The following is a 16,686-nucleotide window of genomic DNA, read 5'->3' as shown; positions in this document are numbered from 1 at the left end:
TGGGTCACTGAATGTTTACTGTCACACCTCCGTGCACAATAATGCCTTATTACTCGTCATCAAAATTACAGCAGTCATTTATCCACAACTGTTTTGTATGTGGGAGCCTGGCAGTAACTGTTTTTGAGCCTTGAGGAATACTTAACCTTCATGGAAGTTGCACTAGTTTGTTTGTACTTTTGTTGTAGGCAAGTTCAAACCAGTAGTCAAACCACACAAGCGTTTAAACTTGTGTTGCCTAATTAGACCTCTTCTCAAGACTATGTGGGCGTGTACAGACTGCGATTGATTGACAGCTCCCTCTCTTTCCTGTTAGTTTTGATGCACCAGTTAGGGCAGGACATATTACCCCGTAATCATTCTCTAGTCTACATGCGGCATCTATTATGTTGCCTTATGCTGCAAAACACAGATTTTTTATGAATTTAAGAGAGTGAGACAAACAATGACAGGAAGAAAAGTAACTGAGCAGATGTTTTCATTAGACAGCTTATCATTAGAGGTGGATTCTGATGCACCGATATTAAGACATTTTAATGGAGTATGCTGTCCAAATGAACAGCCTTTCTATGGGGAGCTGGGGTAGTGCTGGCAAGCTGTAGGCCACGCTGCCAAACAGACAGATCAGACAGAAAGGAAAGAAAGAGAGACAGAGAGACTAATGGAGAGGAAGAGGATGTAAGAGGGGAAGAGTGAACATTTGAAACAGACATGAGTGTTTTGGAGGTGTGTGTGTGTGTGTGTGTGTGTGTGTGTGTGTGTGTGTGTGTGTGTGTGTGTGTGTGTGTGTGTGTGTGTGTGTGTGTGTGTGTGTGTGTTTGCGCGCGTGCCTGTGTGTGAAGTGTTCTTTGGATAGCGTTCTCGCAGCTGCAGGGGAAGGTGAAGGGGTTCAGATTCCAATTCAAAAAAACACACACACACACACACACACACACACACACACACACACACACACACACTCTCTCTCACCACATTCAGTAAACTTACAAAATATTTTTGTAATATGCACATAACACCAACAAAAGTAGCATTTGCACACACACAACACAGACTTATAAAACAATGGGAAACGGACTAGGAAATGATGTCATTAAGGGTGGGTTTTTGGCTGACTTCTTTCTAAATGTTCTCTCATCACTCTGATCATTTCCTCCTCCCCCTTTCTTCTCTTCCTCCCCTGCTTTTTTTAAATTTTTTTTTATCCATTTACGGTAGTGTTGACTTGGAGTGAGTCAGCTTCCAGAAAAAGCCCCGTCCCCATACCGTGGTCAGTGTGTATTTGGGGGTTGAATGACTGCATCAGCTTGAACAATAAGTACAGCACAGTGGACCAGCAGATGTGTCGGTGTTAGTGTGTGTCTAGCAGGGGACTTTAAAGAGTGACAGTTAGAGCATCGACTGCCAACAGCAGAGGGAGATGTGGAGCAATCTGTTCCTCTGCCGCCCTTTAACTACAACTGTCGCATTGACAAGGACAGCAGAGCTCAGTGTAAGATATATGTTATTCCTGGAGCCACAGTCAGTACTTGAAGTGCAGATCTAAACAAGGCGTTTAATTACAAGACTCCTCAACCCTCATATCTAGAAATATCATATCTATCACATTCAGTTCATTATCTACTTCTATATGGTTGGAGATTAAAGACAAAAAAAGGTATTTCACTAACGTAAAGTTACCAATCTGTAACACGTCTGAATATTAAACTTTAAAAGTATATTTCCCTATTCCAAAATGTCCTCACATGGCTGTATCCAATGAATAATGTTCACAGCAATGCAATGCACTAAGAGCAAAATGGATTTTAAAGGTTGGACATGAGTGCTATTGGAAATGGAGACCATGATGAATGGAGTAGTATGGAGTAGTAACATAGTATTTGGTTTTACAGTGATGCTACAATTACTAGAATGGTTTCTGAGTTGTACAGTATTGTGCTGTTTTTGGTTACCCATGTTGTGTGGCTGCTATTCTTACGTCTGCCATTGATGCTGCTTTCTGGGCTGTGTCCTAACATATTTCTGTGAAGCAAAAGCTGTGAAAAGAACTTGTACTTTCTTGTAATGCAAATGTTGGTCCGCCTATTAGGAGTGTTGTTATCACTGACTTTCAGGTGAAGACCTGTAAACACTCCAATAAAAAGAAAAACTGCAGAGGAGGGAGAGACAATGAGCAGATTGCGTCCCTCAAGCAATGTCCCTTATTCTCTTTGTGTGTTTGAGTGCACGCATTTGTGCATGTGCATATTTCCCCGCAGTCCTGTCCTTCTGTCACGAGGAGCTACGGATCTATTATTCAGAATGGCCTCATAGTATAGATGCTCATACACGCCTAAGGCAGAGTATGTGAGAGTGAGGGAGAAAAAGGAGACAGGGATAAGCATCTGACGATCGGATTTACACAAAATGTAAAAAGCAAATAAAGGAACAGAAAGCAAAAAAAATAGAGATAGAAGCAGAAAGAAACATCAATTTGCTTTACTTTAATTATAAATGAATAGCATATTCATTCTGAATGTATGCAACTTACTTCATGGTTTAGACTGAGAGGAAAATTAAAAGCAGCAACACAGGTGTAAAGTCAACCAGCTAAACTGACACCACAATGGTATGTCAATAATTTAGTCTAACTTCTTCCTGTGTTTTGATTCTGTGCATGTGCCAGAAAGGTCATGCAGTACCATGTTTATTACACACAAACAGCAGCTTGCTACCACTGATGAAATAAATATGAGGGGTGACAGCAAATTGGCTTCTGTGTCACATTTTATCACTTTAAGTTGCAGAACTTGCTTTACCAACAGCGGTGAGGTCATAAATTAGAAACAATCGAGTACATTACAAATATCGTGAAACCTACATCCCACAACGGTAATAAAAGAAAAATACAAACACGCTTTCAGGTTCAGAGGGATACGTGTGTCATATGAAAGTATCAGATGTGATTATGAGGCCAAAAGAATATCAAAAAACATCACTGATGCAGCAAACTTATTTGCATCCCTCCTTCGATGACCTTTCGTATTCTATCTACAAAACAGTTTTAAAAATGACAAACTACGTCAAAGCGTATTCAACATTGTGGAAAATATAATGTCATGTCTACAAATTATTGGTAAGACCAAACATCAGGGTGGCTCATTTTGCTGGATTTTTCTTTACATAAGCCCCTTTCAAATCACAAATGCGGAGAACTCTATGACTCTCTTTGAAGACTTGAAACTGTGAAATCATCACTATCTCATGTATGATTTTTTCCCCCCCTCCAACTACTTTGGTGACACTGAATTTTTTATCCCAAGTTGTGCTTTAATTTAAAGTAGCTTTCCCCTTTGAATTTGGGAACCAGGAAATATGTCTCCCTGCTCCTGGAAAATCCCTCTGGGTATTAACAGCGCTTGAGATTCTAAAGTCAGTACTTGGTGTAGTAAATGAAAATGTCATTACAGCATTACGAACTGCAATTTCAGCTGCCCAGAAATGTACAGTTTTATTAAAATGTCCACATGCATGGTAGGGACGTGGATTCTCTCTCACACCACTTCTTCCAATCTTCCAATTCTTTATATTTGTTATTATATTATTATATGTGTAAATACCTGTATGCAGTGTGGTAGATCTGTATGGTAGTAGCGGTCGTGGTGAGCGTTGGCAGCAGCTAGCGTTAGCAAGTAGTCGTTCCTGGCGTGTGTCGCCTTGGAGTTGCAGTCACTTCTCTTAGCTTTCAACTGAAATGAAAGAGAAACAGACGATATTGCAATACTGCATTACAGTAACAGAGCTTAGAGCTTAAAGCTTTAAGCGGAGTACATGCGTCTCTTTTTAAGTTCTGGGCTCATTATGGAAGCAAAGTGAAACAACCATTTTTGTTTTTGTATCATGGTTTAAAAGAGTCAGCTTGAAAGCTGTGCCTTAAAGTGCCCATATTATGAAAAAATCACTTTTTCTGGGATTTGGGGTGTTCTTTTGTGTCTCTGGTGCTTCCACACACATACAAACTTTGAAAAAAATCCATCTATGCTGTTTTGAGTGAGATACAGTTTCTGAATGTGTCCTGCCTTCAGTCTCCTAGTGAGCTGTTCAAAATCGGCTCGGACTGTGACATCACAGTCCGAAATGAGCTGGCTAACCACAACCGTTAGCTCGTTAGCATGCTAACCGTTAGCATTAGCATGCTAACGCTAATGCTAACGCTATCATGCTACGTCGTTCTCAATAGCAAAGCACTGCTACAAGACAGCACAAGTTCACCTTAATCTACAAAAGAACTACTTACATGTGTGCCCTCATTTAGAAGTCTCCCAGCTAATCCTGCCTTGTAACTGACCAAAGTTGAAGAAACAGCCTCTCTTTTACTGTCTCTAGAGTTAGCTAGCTGACATGATCTACATCTGAACTACTGAGCATGTGCGAGTGCAATCAAAGATAGTACAGAAGAAGAAGATGAAAAGAGGTCTCACTCTGTAGCTAAAACAGAAACCAGGTGAAAAGAGGATCTGCAGCAGTGAGAGAGAGCTGTGCAGTACAACAACAATATGGTGTTTTTTGAAAATTAAACCATGTAAACCTATTCCGGTACAACCTTAAAATACAGTTATGAACCTGAAAATGAGCATAATATGGGCGCTTTAAGAGGGAGTGACAGTGTGGTGTTTGTGTCTTTGTGAAGGAGCCCTCTTACCTTTACACTTGCTTTCTGTAAACTAATTCTTGACTGAAAAAGACCCAGTTTAGACCTGAAATAACAAAACAGAGCAAGCAAAGAAGTTAATCTTGGATCTAATTCAAATGAATATGAAGGTATCTACGCACAATCATAGATTTAATTAAAAAAACGATCCAGGCACTTCTACAAAATCATAACTCTGATCTCTAACCTCTGATTCAGAGCAGGCATCATATATTGACCCTCAACAGTCTGGAGCTTGACAGCAATAAATCTCAGGCTGATCCGGTCATCGTGATTTATATTGATGGTGACATCAGAAAGACGACCTGTCTCATAAAATGAGAGTGAGCCTGGGTGCTCTTGCTTTTTGTTCTACTGTGCTTATGTGCGTGAAAAGAGGCTGTATGTATTTAATTAACTCTCACACATACAGATGCAAAATGCTTTAAGAGTATGTGATGGTGTCTGTCGCTTGCCAGTTATGTGCGAGTATGTGGTTGGTTTCTACTTCTGTTGCACTGCTTTATGCAGCCAAGTGGTGTTGAAAGTATGAAGTGTGTCTTGTGTCTCCATATTCCCACCAACTTCTTCTTGTGTGTTCCTTGTGCCTGATAATGACTAATATCTCACCATTTGTCTCTACTGAAATACACACACGTACATTCACATAGAGGCACAGCAGCAATGCAGTAATTTCTGCGGCTGTGTCTTTCTACTGAGTGATAGAGAACGGAAAGAGTTGACTAGCCAAATCGATGTGGGCGCTAACCGGAGCCGAGAATTCAATGAAGTGAAAATGTCACCATACCTAGGGCTGAGAGGAAAACAACACTCAGGATCAAAAACTTTGGTACTAATTGTGGCACAAAGCTTCAAAATAAGTTTTATACTACTCAGGGAGCTATTTAGGGAGAATGACGAATAAACATTTTATAAAGATAAACAAATGACAATATATTTCAATATACCTAGAAAGCTGCAAATAAGACATTTTATACCAGATAGAGCTTCTATCTGTCCTTCAAAGGAAAGAAAATGTTTAAAATGTGTATTTTAAACATCTACTAGGGTTTTAGTTTATTGCTTGGATTCACACAAAGAAAACAGCACCCACCAATGTTGTCAATCTTCTGTTCTGTACTTATGCTTTTATGGTGTTTTGGTCCCTTTTCATCTATATTTTCTTTGTCTGACTCTCTACAGATTTGTAATTGGTTGCTTCTTTCAGCCTTCATGATGGTGTTTCTCTCTATCTCTTTCTCTCTCTGACCCTGTTTTCACCTTTCACGGCCTTAACGTCCGTCTTGAGTGATCAGATCACAAGTGGACAGCTGTAAGTACAGGTGAAAACACTCTCAGGACTCACTGAGGACGCATTGAGATTGGATCGCAAACACCGCAATTGGAGGTGGTTTGAGCCACATGTGTCCACATTCTAATAGCAGTGAGAACAGGGATGTGTCGTGTGTCCACATTAAGGACCGCCTACTCATCTGTGAGCTGAAATTCGTAGGCTAGCCTACTCATTCAAAGCATTTCTCATGTCACTGAAACCACTGAGTGAATCGTGTGTTTTGGATGTTTTTATCATATTCTGTTTTTATTCTTATTCTAGTTAGTGCGTCTGTGTTTTTTTTCCTGGATGCTGCCTGCTCCTATATCCCCGGCTGTCTCGAGCTCTCTGCAGCGCCGTTGCCTTGAAAATACCATTATTTTTAGTTCACAAAACGTCCCCGAATTCACCAATGTAGGACAAAAGGGCTACTACTAAACTTCCTGCTCTTATGTCATCTCCTTCTGTTATTGATTAGTCTCGCATTACCGGAGCTACACAGCGCTGTCTGGAGTTGACGGTGAAATGTGTGGTCAACGCAGCATTTCCTATAAGTTCTTCACAATAAAAGTCCATCGTTTTGGTATTTGAATGCTTTCATTATGAAGGAGCAAAAATCAGGAAATGTTGGGGCTTCATCAGCAGTAACGTAACGCGACTCCTATAAGCTAACATAAAACAAACGTAAAATAAAGCAGTTATAATATAAAGTAAAATTCAAACCACAGAGATTCCGTTAGAAGCTACAAACGCACTGAGAGATGAACAAACTAAGACTTTTTTTTTATTATTATTCTCACCAGCACAGGTCCTGCCACCCGTCAGTAGATCTCCTTATTCCGGCACCCTTTTGTATAGGCTACAGTCTATGGTCGGCACACAGACAGAGTGTGCGCAGCGCTTTTTCATTTTTCACTTGATTTATGTGAAAGTAACAACTGACATTATAAACATACAACCAGCCTACATGCAAACGGAAATGATGTACGTGTTTATTTGCATAGAGAGCAGGGAAGTAAAGATCTGATCCGATCATAAGTGGTCACTGAGGACGCATTTGGAGACACATTCTACAGACAGGTGAAAACACACGCACCTAGAGCTGTCCACTTGTGATCGGATCACTCAGATCGGATTTTAAAACCAGGTCAGAGCAGGCCCTCTGTCTCTCACTCACACACGCACGCACGTTCTCTTTCTGACAATAGAGAACATCTGTTAAGTCACACGTGCACAGCACCGTGGTGAGCTTACTTGGCCTCTATGTCAGCCTTCTCTCGCACAGCATGGGCAACCTGCTCACAGTCGTAGTATTTTTTCTTGGCTTTGGCCAACTCCTTCACCGACTCCTGCAGCTCTGCTTGAATGCCACTCAACTGATCTATGGTCTGTGAAGAGAAAAAGGGAAACGGAGTTGTTAGAGAAAAATCAGACCAACATGAGTCACAATACCTCAGTGTGAGTCCATTGAAGGATGTTGTCGAGAGGGACAGAGAACGAGGATTGCTATGGAAACTATGACTAACGCCCCCCGTCCATGCATCCGCTCACCTTTTTGAGTTGCTGCTCCTTATAGAGTCGAACAGTCTTAGCGGGCTCTGATACTTGACTTTTGTAGTTGTCACACACATTGAGCCTGGACTGGCTCACCTGCACTGTTCCTTCTAAGTAGGCCCTCCACACTGCATACACATTCCTAGTTGGAGAGAAAAAGCACAAAAATGCTGGATGGTTACAGTTCTACAACTTACACTTCGAAAATCATAAAGTTCTCATGCGGAGTGGCACATTTTTTTAATTCCCCATACACCACTGTATGTTTGCCTGAAAACTGTATGTGCATGCCACCTGGAAGGGGAAAATATTTGTGTGTAGAAATGTTGCAGTAGTTGCTAGAACCAACAAACATAAAACTAATACCAGTAACAACTTTATTTTTTGTTTTAATAATAAGTTGGACCCAGGCGCGTAGCCAGTAATGGGCCTGGGCGGCACTGGCCCACCCACATTACATACTGGCCCATCCAGCCAAGTTTGATTAAAATACATTTTGTTAAAAATATTAAAATGCATGGAAGAAAAGAAATCAATATTAACTTGACATATTGTTGACTTGTTGTGTGTGTTTAATGTGTCTACTGATTAAAACAAGTTATAAGAAGCCTCCGGAACGTAATCGGTTGCTATGGTTCTGACAGGCAGAGTCTCTGGGCTGCCTTCAGCCAGCTAGCTGGCGGGCTTTTCAGCCAGTGTAACGATACTGCCTCAACAATGGCTAAACAAAGTTCTTTATTGTGTTATTTAAAGGAGGAGCTTCTCTTCAAAGTGGTATGAACAGTTTTCGTGGTTGGAATACAGTGTAAACAAGGACGTGCTTTTCTGTAAAATGTGCAGACATTTCCCCAGCGGAGCTGACAGCCCATCTGCAAGAGAGGAGTTTGTTTGAGTGTGTTTTTCTTTCTTAATTCAAAAACTCCGCCACTCACAGGTAATTCATTTTCTTATTTCGTAAGAAATCGTGAACACTCATGACGCCTTCGAGGCTGCCACCTGCTCATCAGATAAACATTCACACACATTCACACCCCAATAAGAAAATGACTTATCTGTGACAGCCCAGAGTTTTTGTTTTCTTTGAAAATCGTTAGTGCCTATCACTATCTAAAAATTTTAGCAGTGCGGGCTACTTTCCATTATAATCTTTCTTAATTCCAACAATGCTCGGCTTGGTATTTTCATTCTTTGATTTTTTTTTACTGCTGATTTGGGTTGTTGCTGATTTTTGCTGCTAGCGCATTTGCTGCTTGTGAGTTGACCATGGTACTGAAGCAACAATGGCTGTGATGAATGCTTGAGGGATATGTTACATGTGCGTTTTCTGTGCTGTTTGGGTTTATGTTCAGTTGCTACTCTGTGCAATAAAATGGTTACTTGTACTGTGCACAGTAGAGCCGATGCTGCTGGTTCTGCATAAAATGGACTGGTTTTAGTCTAAGACTGAGCTTTGTTGGTTGAGCATGTTGTATAGACAGTGTTTTGCTGTTATTGCCTTTGTAATGCAGAATGTTGAAAAGGGAAATTGTTGCTGTTTTTTTCAGTTTGTCTATGTTTGTCCTTTTTTTCTACTTCTAATTTTTTTACAAGTCTCCTTTTTTGGGAAAAAGATGGCCCACTCACTTTTGTATTGGCCCACCCAAAATATAATTTCTGCCTCTGCCACTGGTTGGATCCAGTTTAGGGTTTCATATTTCAGTACCACTGTTACAGTAAATAAAGACTCATAAATGTGCTGTAGACCATATTCCAGCAGAGCACAGATTTGGCGTTCATCTTGGTGTTGCAACTGGCTGTAGGTAAGAGCAATTTAGAATGGCTGCAAAATTTGTTTTTGCTTATGGCAATCTATGCCTGCATACTTCTAAATGTCTCACACACACACACACACACACACACACACACACACACACACACACACACACACACACACACACACACACACACACACACACACACACACACACACACACACACACACACACACACACACACACACACACACACACACACACCTACCTGTAGTCTGTTCTCTGGTCATCAGGGTTGATTCCAGGCCAGTCTCTCTTAAGGTATTGGCTCGCTAACTTCTGCAGAGCCTGAAAGCACAAATGTAAAGTGAGTAAAATTAAAGGCAAAGTTCCTCCTGTTTTCTGACTAGTTTGTACTTTGTCTAAATTACAGTGTATTTGGACCATGTAAGAATGTATGTTAGAAAATAAGGGACAAGGTGGAGACAAGAACAAGACTTTAGCATGAAATTTGACAAGCAAATCAGCAATGTTGTTAGAATTAGCTTTTTCCAACTTCGTCTCCTGTCTAAAGTTAAGCCCTTCCTTAACAGGCACGATCTAGAAAAGGCGATTCATGCTTTTATTAGTTCAAGGTTGGATTACTGTAATGCTTTTTATGTTGGTCTGGATCAAACCTCCATCTCACGACTTGAACTTGTGCAAAATGCTGTTGCTCGCTTTTTAACAAATACATAGACACGTGCACACATCACTCCCGTTCTCTACACCCTACATTGGCTGCCTGTGCGTTTTATATTTTATGGTTTGTTTTCAAGGCCTTAAATGGCCTGGCCCCGGAGTATTTGTCCAAGATTTTAACCCTGCGTGAGCACAACCAGTCATTGCGGTCTTCAAATCAACTGGTTTTAGAAGTCCCAATGTCTAGGTATAAGCGGTGGGGTAATCAGGCTTTTGCAGTTGCTGCCCCGAGACTCTGGAACAAGGTAGCATACTATTACAGATCTAGCTCTTTTTAGATCCAAACTCAAAACCTATTTGTTTAGAATGGCTTTTCATACGTAGTAGTGGTGTGACAATTTCCCTCTCCTCCTCCTGTTTCTATGTAATCTTTTCTGATTTTACGGTTTTCTATGTTTCATTCTTTTTATTGTATGATATGTTGTTTTATTCTTGGTTGCTGTAAAGTGCTATATAAATAAATGTTGATTGATTGACTGAGTAGGAAGCTCTAATGAGTCAAATATTTTCTCTCAGTATACCTTGAGGTGCATTATTGCATTGATACTATGACCCGGGTGGAAAAGGAATCTGTGTTTATAATGTATCCATTTAATCCATACTGTAAATCTAACAAAAAGTATATTAGATATTTATCTATTTTAACAGATAAATGTTGCTTTCCTGCACAGTATCCCACTCTGAGTGTGAGCGGCTTTACTGTGGCTGATTTGGACTTAATTCTAGCTTGGTCGCCTCAAGTGCTGTTTTCTTTTGAACAGTCATTATATTTCTGCTTCAAGCACACAGCCAAAATCTTGGCTTTTGCTCAGTAAACACTACCACTATATAAATGGATCAGCTCTGCGTCAGCAACAGTGACTCCCCAGTCAGCTCCTGTGAGAATGAGCAGAAACCCAGTGTGCTGCAAGAAAGGGTAACCTACATCTTCTGGACTGGGTCACTGTGTCAGTAGCGACAACTCGCAGGCACTGCAGTGCAATGAGTTTGTGTGTGTAGGGGTGGGTGGGAGAGCAAATCCTCATTAATAAAACAGTTTTTAACAAAGAAAAACAACAAATACAACAACCCAATCAGGACAAACAGCTTAGAGACACACTGAGTCATTCATCCAAGGCACATTCTTCCCTTTATCTATTGCATCCATCTTCCATATACATCTGCATGTAAATCTGGTCTCTCAATTCTGTTTTCAAATCTGTCCACCAGTCAGCAACTCTCTGCTTAATGTCTCTCTCCATCCTTCACTCTACATCGCTTCAAAATTACATTTCCCACACCTCAACATTACTTTACATATATTTGTACCCTCTCTCCATTCTCCTCCCCCCTCTAATATCAATATTAATGTACTGTTGTCTTCAAATATCTCTCTCTCTCTCTCTCTCTCTCTCTCTCTCTCTTTCTCTCTCTCTCTCTCTCTCTCTCTCATATTTCATTTAATCACCTTCTATCTCTCTCTCATCTTGCCCTTTTTACCTTTCACAGATGGTGAATGAGGCCATACAAAAAACTCTACTAGTTCTTCGTTCTCTTGTTCCCTGGACCTGATATTTGGTTCCCTCTAACTGACATACAAGCTTGTGTCCTGGGGGAGACATTGGCCCAGTGACCCCTGGCACCCACCAGCTAAATCCTCTAGAGGACAGGAAGAGCCAAGTGTTTTCTAAAAAAGAGTCAGCGCCCACTGTAAGAACAACTCCCCATTACCTCAGCAGTGTTCCTGTCTGAGTAAATTGGTAGCCAGTGGAGTAAATATTTTGTAGTAGACTAAATTGAGTGTAGACGTCGGTACTACTTTGAGTCATACTCTGCCAGCGCTGCCATAAAGATGAAAGTATCTTACATGAAGAAGAGGTAACCTATTTCTAACTAACTGTGTGGTTAGCCAATGCTAGTCTCATTAATGTAATCTTTAGTTTGTGCCATAAAAACACCAGATAAAGTAGATACACACACACACACACACACACACACACACACACACACACACACACACACAAAAAACACACAAAGAAAAGTCATGGAATAGAAACTGCCCTGTCCAATTCATGCAGGGTGTGGATGGTTTTGATGGAAGACGGTGAGACTGTGGGAGTGTGTTTTTTAGAAAAAAAGATGGGATAGAGTGTGTGAAGGACGGCTGGAGAGGAACACAACATTAAAACTGCAATAGAAGTGTCCTGGATTTAATTGCCTTCCTGCTGTATAAACAGGGATCATTTGTGTGTGTGTGTGTGTGTGTTTCTGGGGGGGTTACGTAAGGACAGTGACTGAAAGCGGAGACAGCCACTGACTGTGAGCTGGCTGGCTGGCTGACAGGAGGACTGATTTGGCAGCTTGACTTCCACACCACGCTGCGCCCTATCAATTTATCAACAATACAGTGACACCAGATACTGTATCTTGGTTCAGTTGGACATCTGGGATTAGCCCTCGTTAGTGGCCCCTAGTGGACACTATGAGCATGTCCTTCAGCCAGTTGACTGTCAATTAAAAGGTGCTCTAAGCGATGTCACACTTTTTTTAGGCTACAACATTTTTTGTCAGATACAGCAAACATCTCCTCACTATCCGCGAGTTGCCGGTCCCCTGAACACACTGTAAAAAAAAAACGCGGTCTCTGTAGACAGCCCAGGCTCCACACACGCCAACAAAAACAAAGTGGTCCAACCTGGACCATACAAACATACACAAACCGTGTTCCAGTGTTCAGCCAATAACGGACATGAGGAGGAGAGAGGAGCAAGCTAGACTCCGTTTTGTTTGAAAATACTTTGAACGTCAAAAAGAAGTAACGTCACCCAGCATTGCTTAGAGCCCCTTTAAAGTTAAAAAAATTATTTCACACTTTAATATCTATCTTAAAACATGGCTCACATGCCCATATGTGCACTGAAAGTTATCGTCATTGTAAGCTGTGCATAGTCAACTCATATCTATAACAATAAACAAGGCCCCCTTTTATGAGCTTTCCAGTTTCACTATGGGCAACAGCGACCAATAACTACCTGTATTCCATTGTAAATATGGGCATGTGGGTATTGCGGACTTAAAAAAAGGTGGATCAATCCATCACTTATACGTAGGAGTAACTCAAAGGTTTAGTGCATAACTTTTTGTTATTAGTGAACGTCCGTTACATTCAAGCCATTGCCAAATGAGTTGCTACAAAGCTGATTAAGACTATCAGCTCCACACAACTCTCTCTGTATTTCTCAGTATGGCTATGTTCAGAAGATTGTGGCGTCCGGTGACTTGAGTAAAGATAATTACCTCTTCTGAAGAGTCCATCATGTTTTTTTTTTTATCCTCCCTGTCCTCCTTGCATACTAGCAACTGCGTGGAGGAGGGGTGGGGGGCGCGTGCGCGTTCACGAAAGGCTTGTATCATGTGGACATCACATAGAATTCCTCATGGGCGAGACAGAAACGACACACTATAGCTTAAAGTAAAGACCACCTCCATTTGCTGGCCTTCCTTCCTTTTTTAAAGCCAAAACACAATTTAAAAGCATCTTAGAGGACTCTATGGTTGGTACATTTTCCTTCACTGCATCTCTCTCTAGCTTCCCTTCTGACTGCCTTTCTCTGTTTTCCTCTTTCCTCTACCTTTCTATATTTCTCTCTCTATTCTCTCTCCCAGCTCCCTCCTCATCTCATCCCTCCATCCTCCTCTCTATGCTGTCACTGACAACCACCTGAACAGCATGTTACTATGGCAACTCCCTCCTTTGCCCTTCCTGTGTGGTCTGGGTTAGGTGGAACTGCTCTTGTTAGACACACATACAGTGAAACAGACACACACACACACACACACACACACACACACACACACACACACACACACACACACACACACACACACACACACACACACACACACACACACACACACACACACACACACACACACACACACACACACACACACACACACACACACACATCCTGTTTTTGTGATCAGAGTGGCATACAGGGTACCCAAACAGCAGGATATCCTGGGGAGACCAGTGTGTGAGAAGGGTTGATAGACAAAGAAAAGGTAAAAGGAACAGGAAGAGAGGCTGATTATTGTCGAATATTGTGTATTGTAAGCATGTCAGTGTGTAAGTAACGGCCTGTGATTATTTTCATCATTGTCAAATGATCTCTGTGAGTTAATTTGGGTGTTCACCGCTGCATTCTGGCCTTTTCTAAATTACAGATAAATCCATGGGAGACACTACAATTACAGGTCAAAATAAGGTGACATAATTGTTACTCATTGGGCTGAGAGGTGATTTTATTTCTTCGCAGGATGACATTGTTACTTTTAACTTACATTTTGCCACACCCATGCAGCTCATACTGTTAACTGTTCAAAAAAACGAATGATTACTTAAAAGCAAACTAAAGGGAAAACAAAGAAATGCAGAGAGCAAGAATGAAAAGTCCTAATTTCTTAATGACTTTAAGTCGCCAGTGTCTATGCTTCATTCATCCCTTCATAACTTTGATCTTTCCATTCATTTGTCACTGTTTCCCCAGCTTCACATCCTGCCAAACAACTCTGCAGACAGTCACCTTGGGACTTCTGTTTACTCTCGCTCTTCTACTCATTCATTTTCTGCTGTCTCTGGCTCAGTCACTTGCGCTCCCTCTCTATCTGCGTTCTCTCTCTGATTTCTTTGTCTGCCTTTTCAACCCCCTTACTTTCTCAACTTTCACCTAAATCAATATACTTGATTTTCTCTCCCATCTCTTCCTGTCTGCACTTCTCTGCCTCGTTTAGTGTGTGTGTGTGTGTGTGTGTGTGTGTGTGTGTGTGTGTGTGTGTGTGTGTGTGTCCGCATCTGCAGAGTAGGCTAAGGTAAAGACGAGGTATAAGTAAGAAGAGGGTGAATGGAAGAGGAGGGAGAGAGAGTGAGAGAGAATACAGACCAATGATGCTATTGTTTAAAAAGAGATTGTGTTGTGTGTGACACATTGTAAAAAGGTGTTGCGCGTGATGTATTAGCGTGATGTGCTTATGTGTGAGAGAGAACAGGAAGATAAAAGAGAAATCGTCACTTTCCTCATCGCTATCTCTCTCCTGTTCTCAGTAGGGCTGGGCATCGTTCCAAATCTTTCGATCCGGTGCCAATTTCGATACCTCAGTTATAGATGCCGGTTCCTAACGATACTTTTTTCGATACCATAGGTTTTAAAATCCATTTCAACATCAACAACAATCAGGGATGGACTGACAATCTGTGCGTTCTGGAAAAGTCGGCACAAAAAATAAGTCTATTAAAGTGATATTAACAGCCAACAGCAGGGGGTGCAAATACAATCACTTATATGCTACGTGTAAAAATAAAACTGAAGAAGAAGAGTCGGCCTACATCATTAGACGTGAGCAGAGCCATAGAGATATAATGTCTTTCTCTATCACTCTGGACATGAGTTAATTTCACATCAGCAATACTGGTAAGTGCCAGGAGCAGGAAACACTATAGGCTGCCTTTATCCCTATCTTAGCGAATTGCATAGTCAGCTCAACTTGAGCATGTGCATCATGATTATGAAAATTATCGTGCCATTTAGTGCTGTCAAACTTAATGTATTTAATAATTTCTGTTAGGTTAATTTTGAAACATTAAACGCGTTAGAAATGAATCGCGGGTTGACCGCGATTTCACATGGTTGTATATGAGAGGTTGTAGTGAGCTCACTTTTGCTATAATATTATATAATATTATAAATGGTTATTATATATGCTAAAATATTAAATAGGTTATTCAATGCTAATTCTTTAACACAAACTAACACATGTTATATACATTTATATTTGAATAGTTATAGTAATAACTAACAGTCTCAGTGTAGTTTTGGTATAGGCCTACAATATATCTAATCCCCATGTTCAGGTACAGCAAGTAGCCTACTTTATCTCTGAAAGCGTTGTGAGTAATACTCTGTACTGTTTACAAGTTTGTGTAATTTGGGGTTTCTGTAGCCAGTGACATTTCAATATTTGTATTTTAATTTCAATGCAGATGTAATGGCATTGTACATTTTTAGTTTTTATTTGAAGGCTGAGGCTTCATTAATAAACACAACCCCATCATCATTTGAGATGTTACTTGCTATGAATACCTTGTCTGATAGGCTACAGTATTGTGGCATAGTATCAGGACATCCTGGCTAGTGTCTGTCGCGCAGGGCTAGGGGCAAATGGCCGGATGATCGGCCTATTTGAGAGAAAGTCCAGGGCTGGTTTTTAGCTGCAGTCTGTCCTTGACAAAAATACATTAAACACAAAGCTTTTATTTTCCACCTTAATTGTGAATCAAAACAGTTATCAAAATTAAAAAATTCTGGTAAAACTACTCACTCAGAGTAACATTATTAAAAGTGCCTTGCCTTGCAAGTTCAGCCTGTCAGTCAGCCATCAGGGCAGAGAAACCACTGTTGTACCTGCTTGTCTAAGAGGAAGTGTAACGTCAACAGCACAGCGACCGCTTTCAGCTCGCCATTAATATCATATCAAATTAAAAATCAACTGCTGACATTAGGAGAAACTCATAAGAGGTAAAAACACGCTGTCTGCGTGAAGTGTTGAAAAACTGTAACCACACTTGAAACCACTTTATCGGCATCGCCGTGACTCACTGTGAC

General features: G+C 40.9%; 1 protein-coding gene across 3 annotated transcripts in view; it reads right to left on the bottom strand.

The window, feature by feature from the left end:
- The window catches only part of LOC120572738 (F-BAR and double SH3 domains protein 2-like), a 66,118-nt gene that overhangs the window by 23,991 nt on the left and 25,441 nt on the right, over positions 1-16,686 (bottom strand). For all 3 annotated transcript variants that reach the window (XM_039822140.1, XM_039822147.1, XM_039822156.1), the window contains exons 4-8: positions 9,573-9,652; positions 7,551-7,695; positions 7,254-7,387; positions 4,679-4,733; positions 3,597-3,725 (exon numbers count right to left, since the gene is read on the bottom strand). In XM_039822140.1, coding sequence (XP_039678074.1) covers positions 3,597-3,725; positions 4,679-4,733; positions 7,254-7,387; positions 7,551-7,695; positions 9,573-9,652 — 543 coding nt within the window. The remainder of the gene's footprint in view (positions 1-3,596; positions 3,726-4,678; positions 4,734-7,253; positions 7,388-7,550; positions 7,696-9,572; positions 9,653-16,686) is intronic.

The sequence above is a fragment of the Perca fluviatilis genome, chromosome 2, assembly GCF_010015445.1.
Source record: "Perca fluviatilis chromosome 2, GENO_Pfluv_1.0, whole genome shotgun sequence".
NCBI classification, from domain to species: domain Eukaryota; kingdom Metazoa; phylum Chordata; class Actinopteri; order Perciformes; family Percidae; genus Perca; species Perca fluviatilis.
Note: the sequence above shows the minus strand (reverse complement) of the source record. Positions and strands in the feature narration are given on the sequence as shown.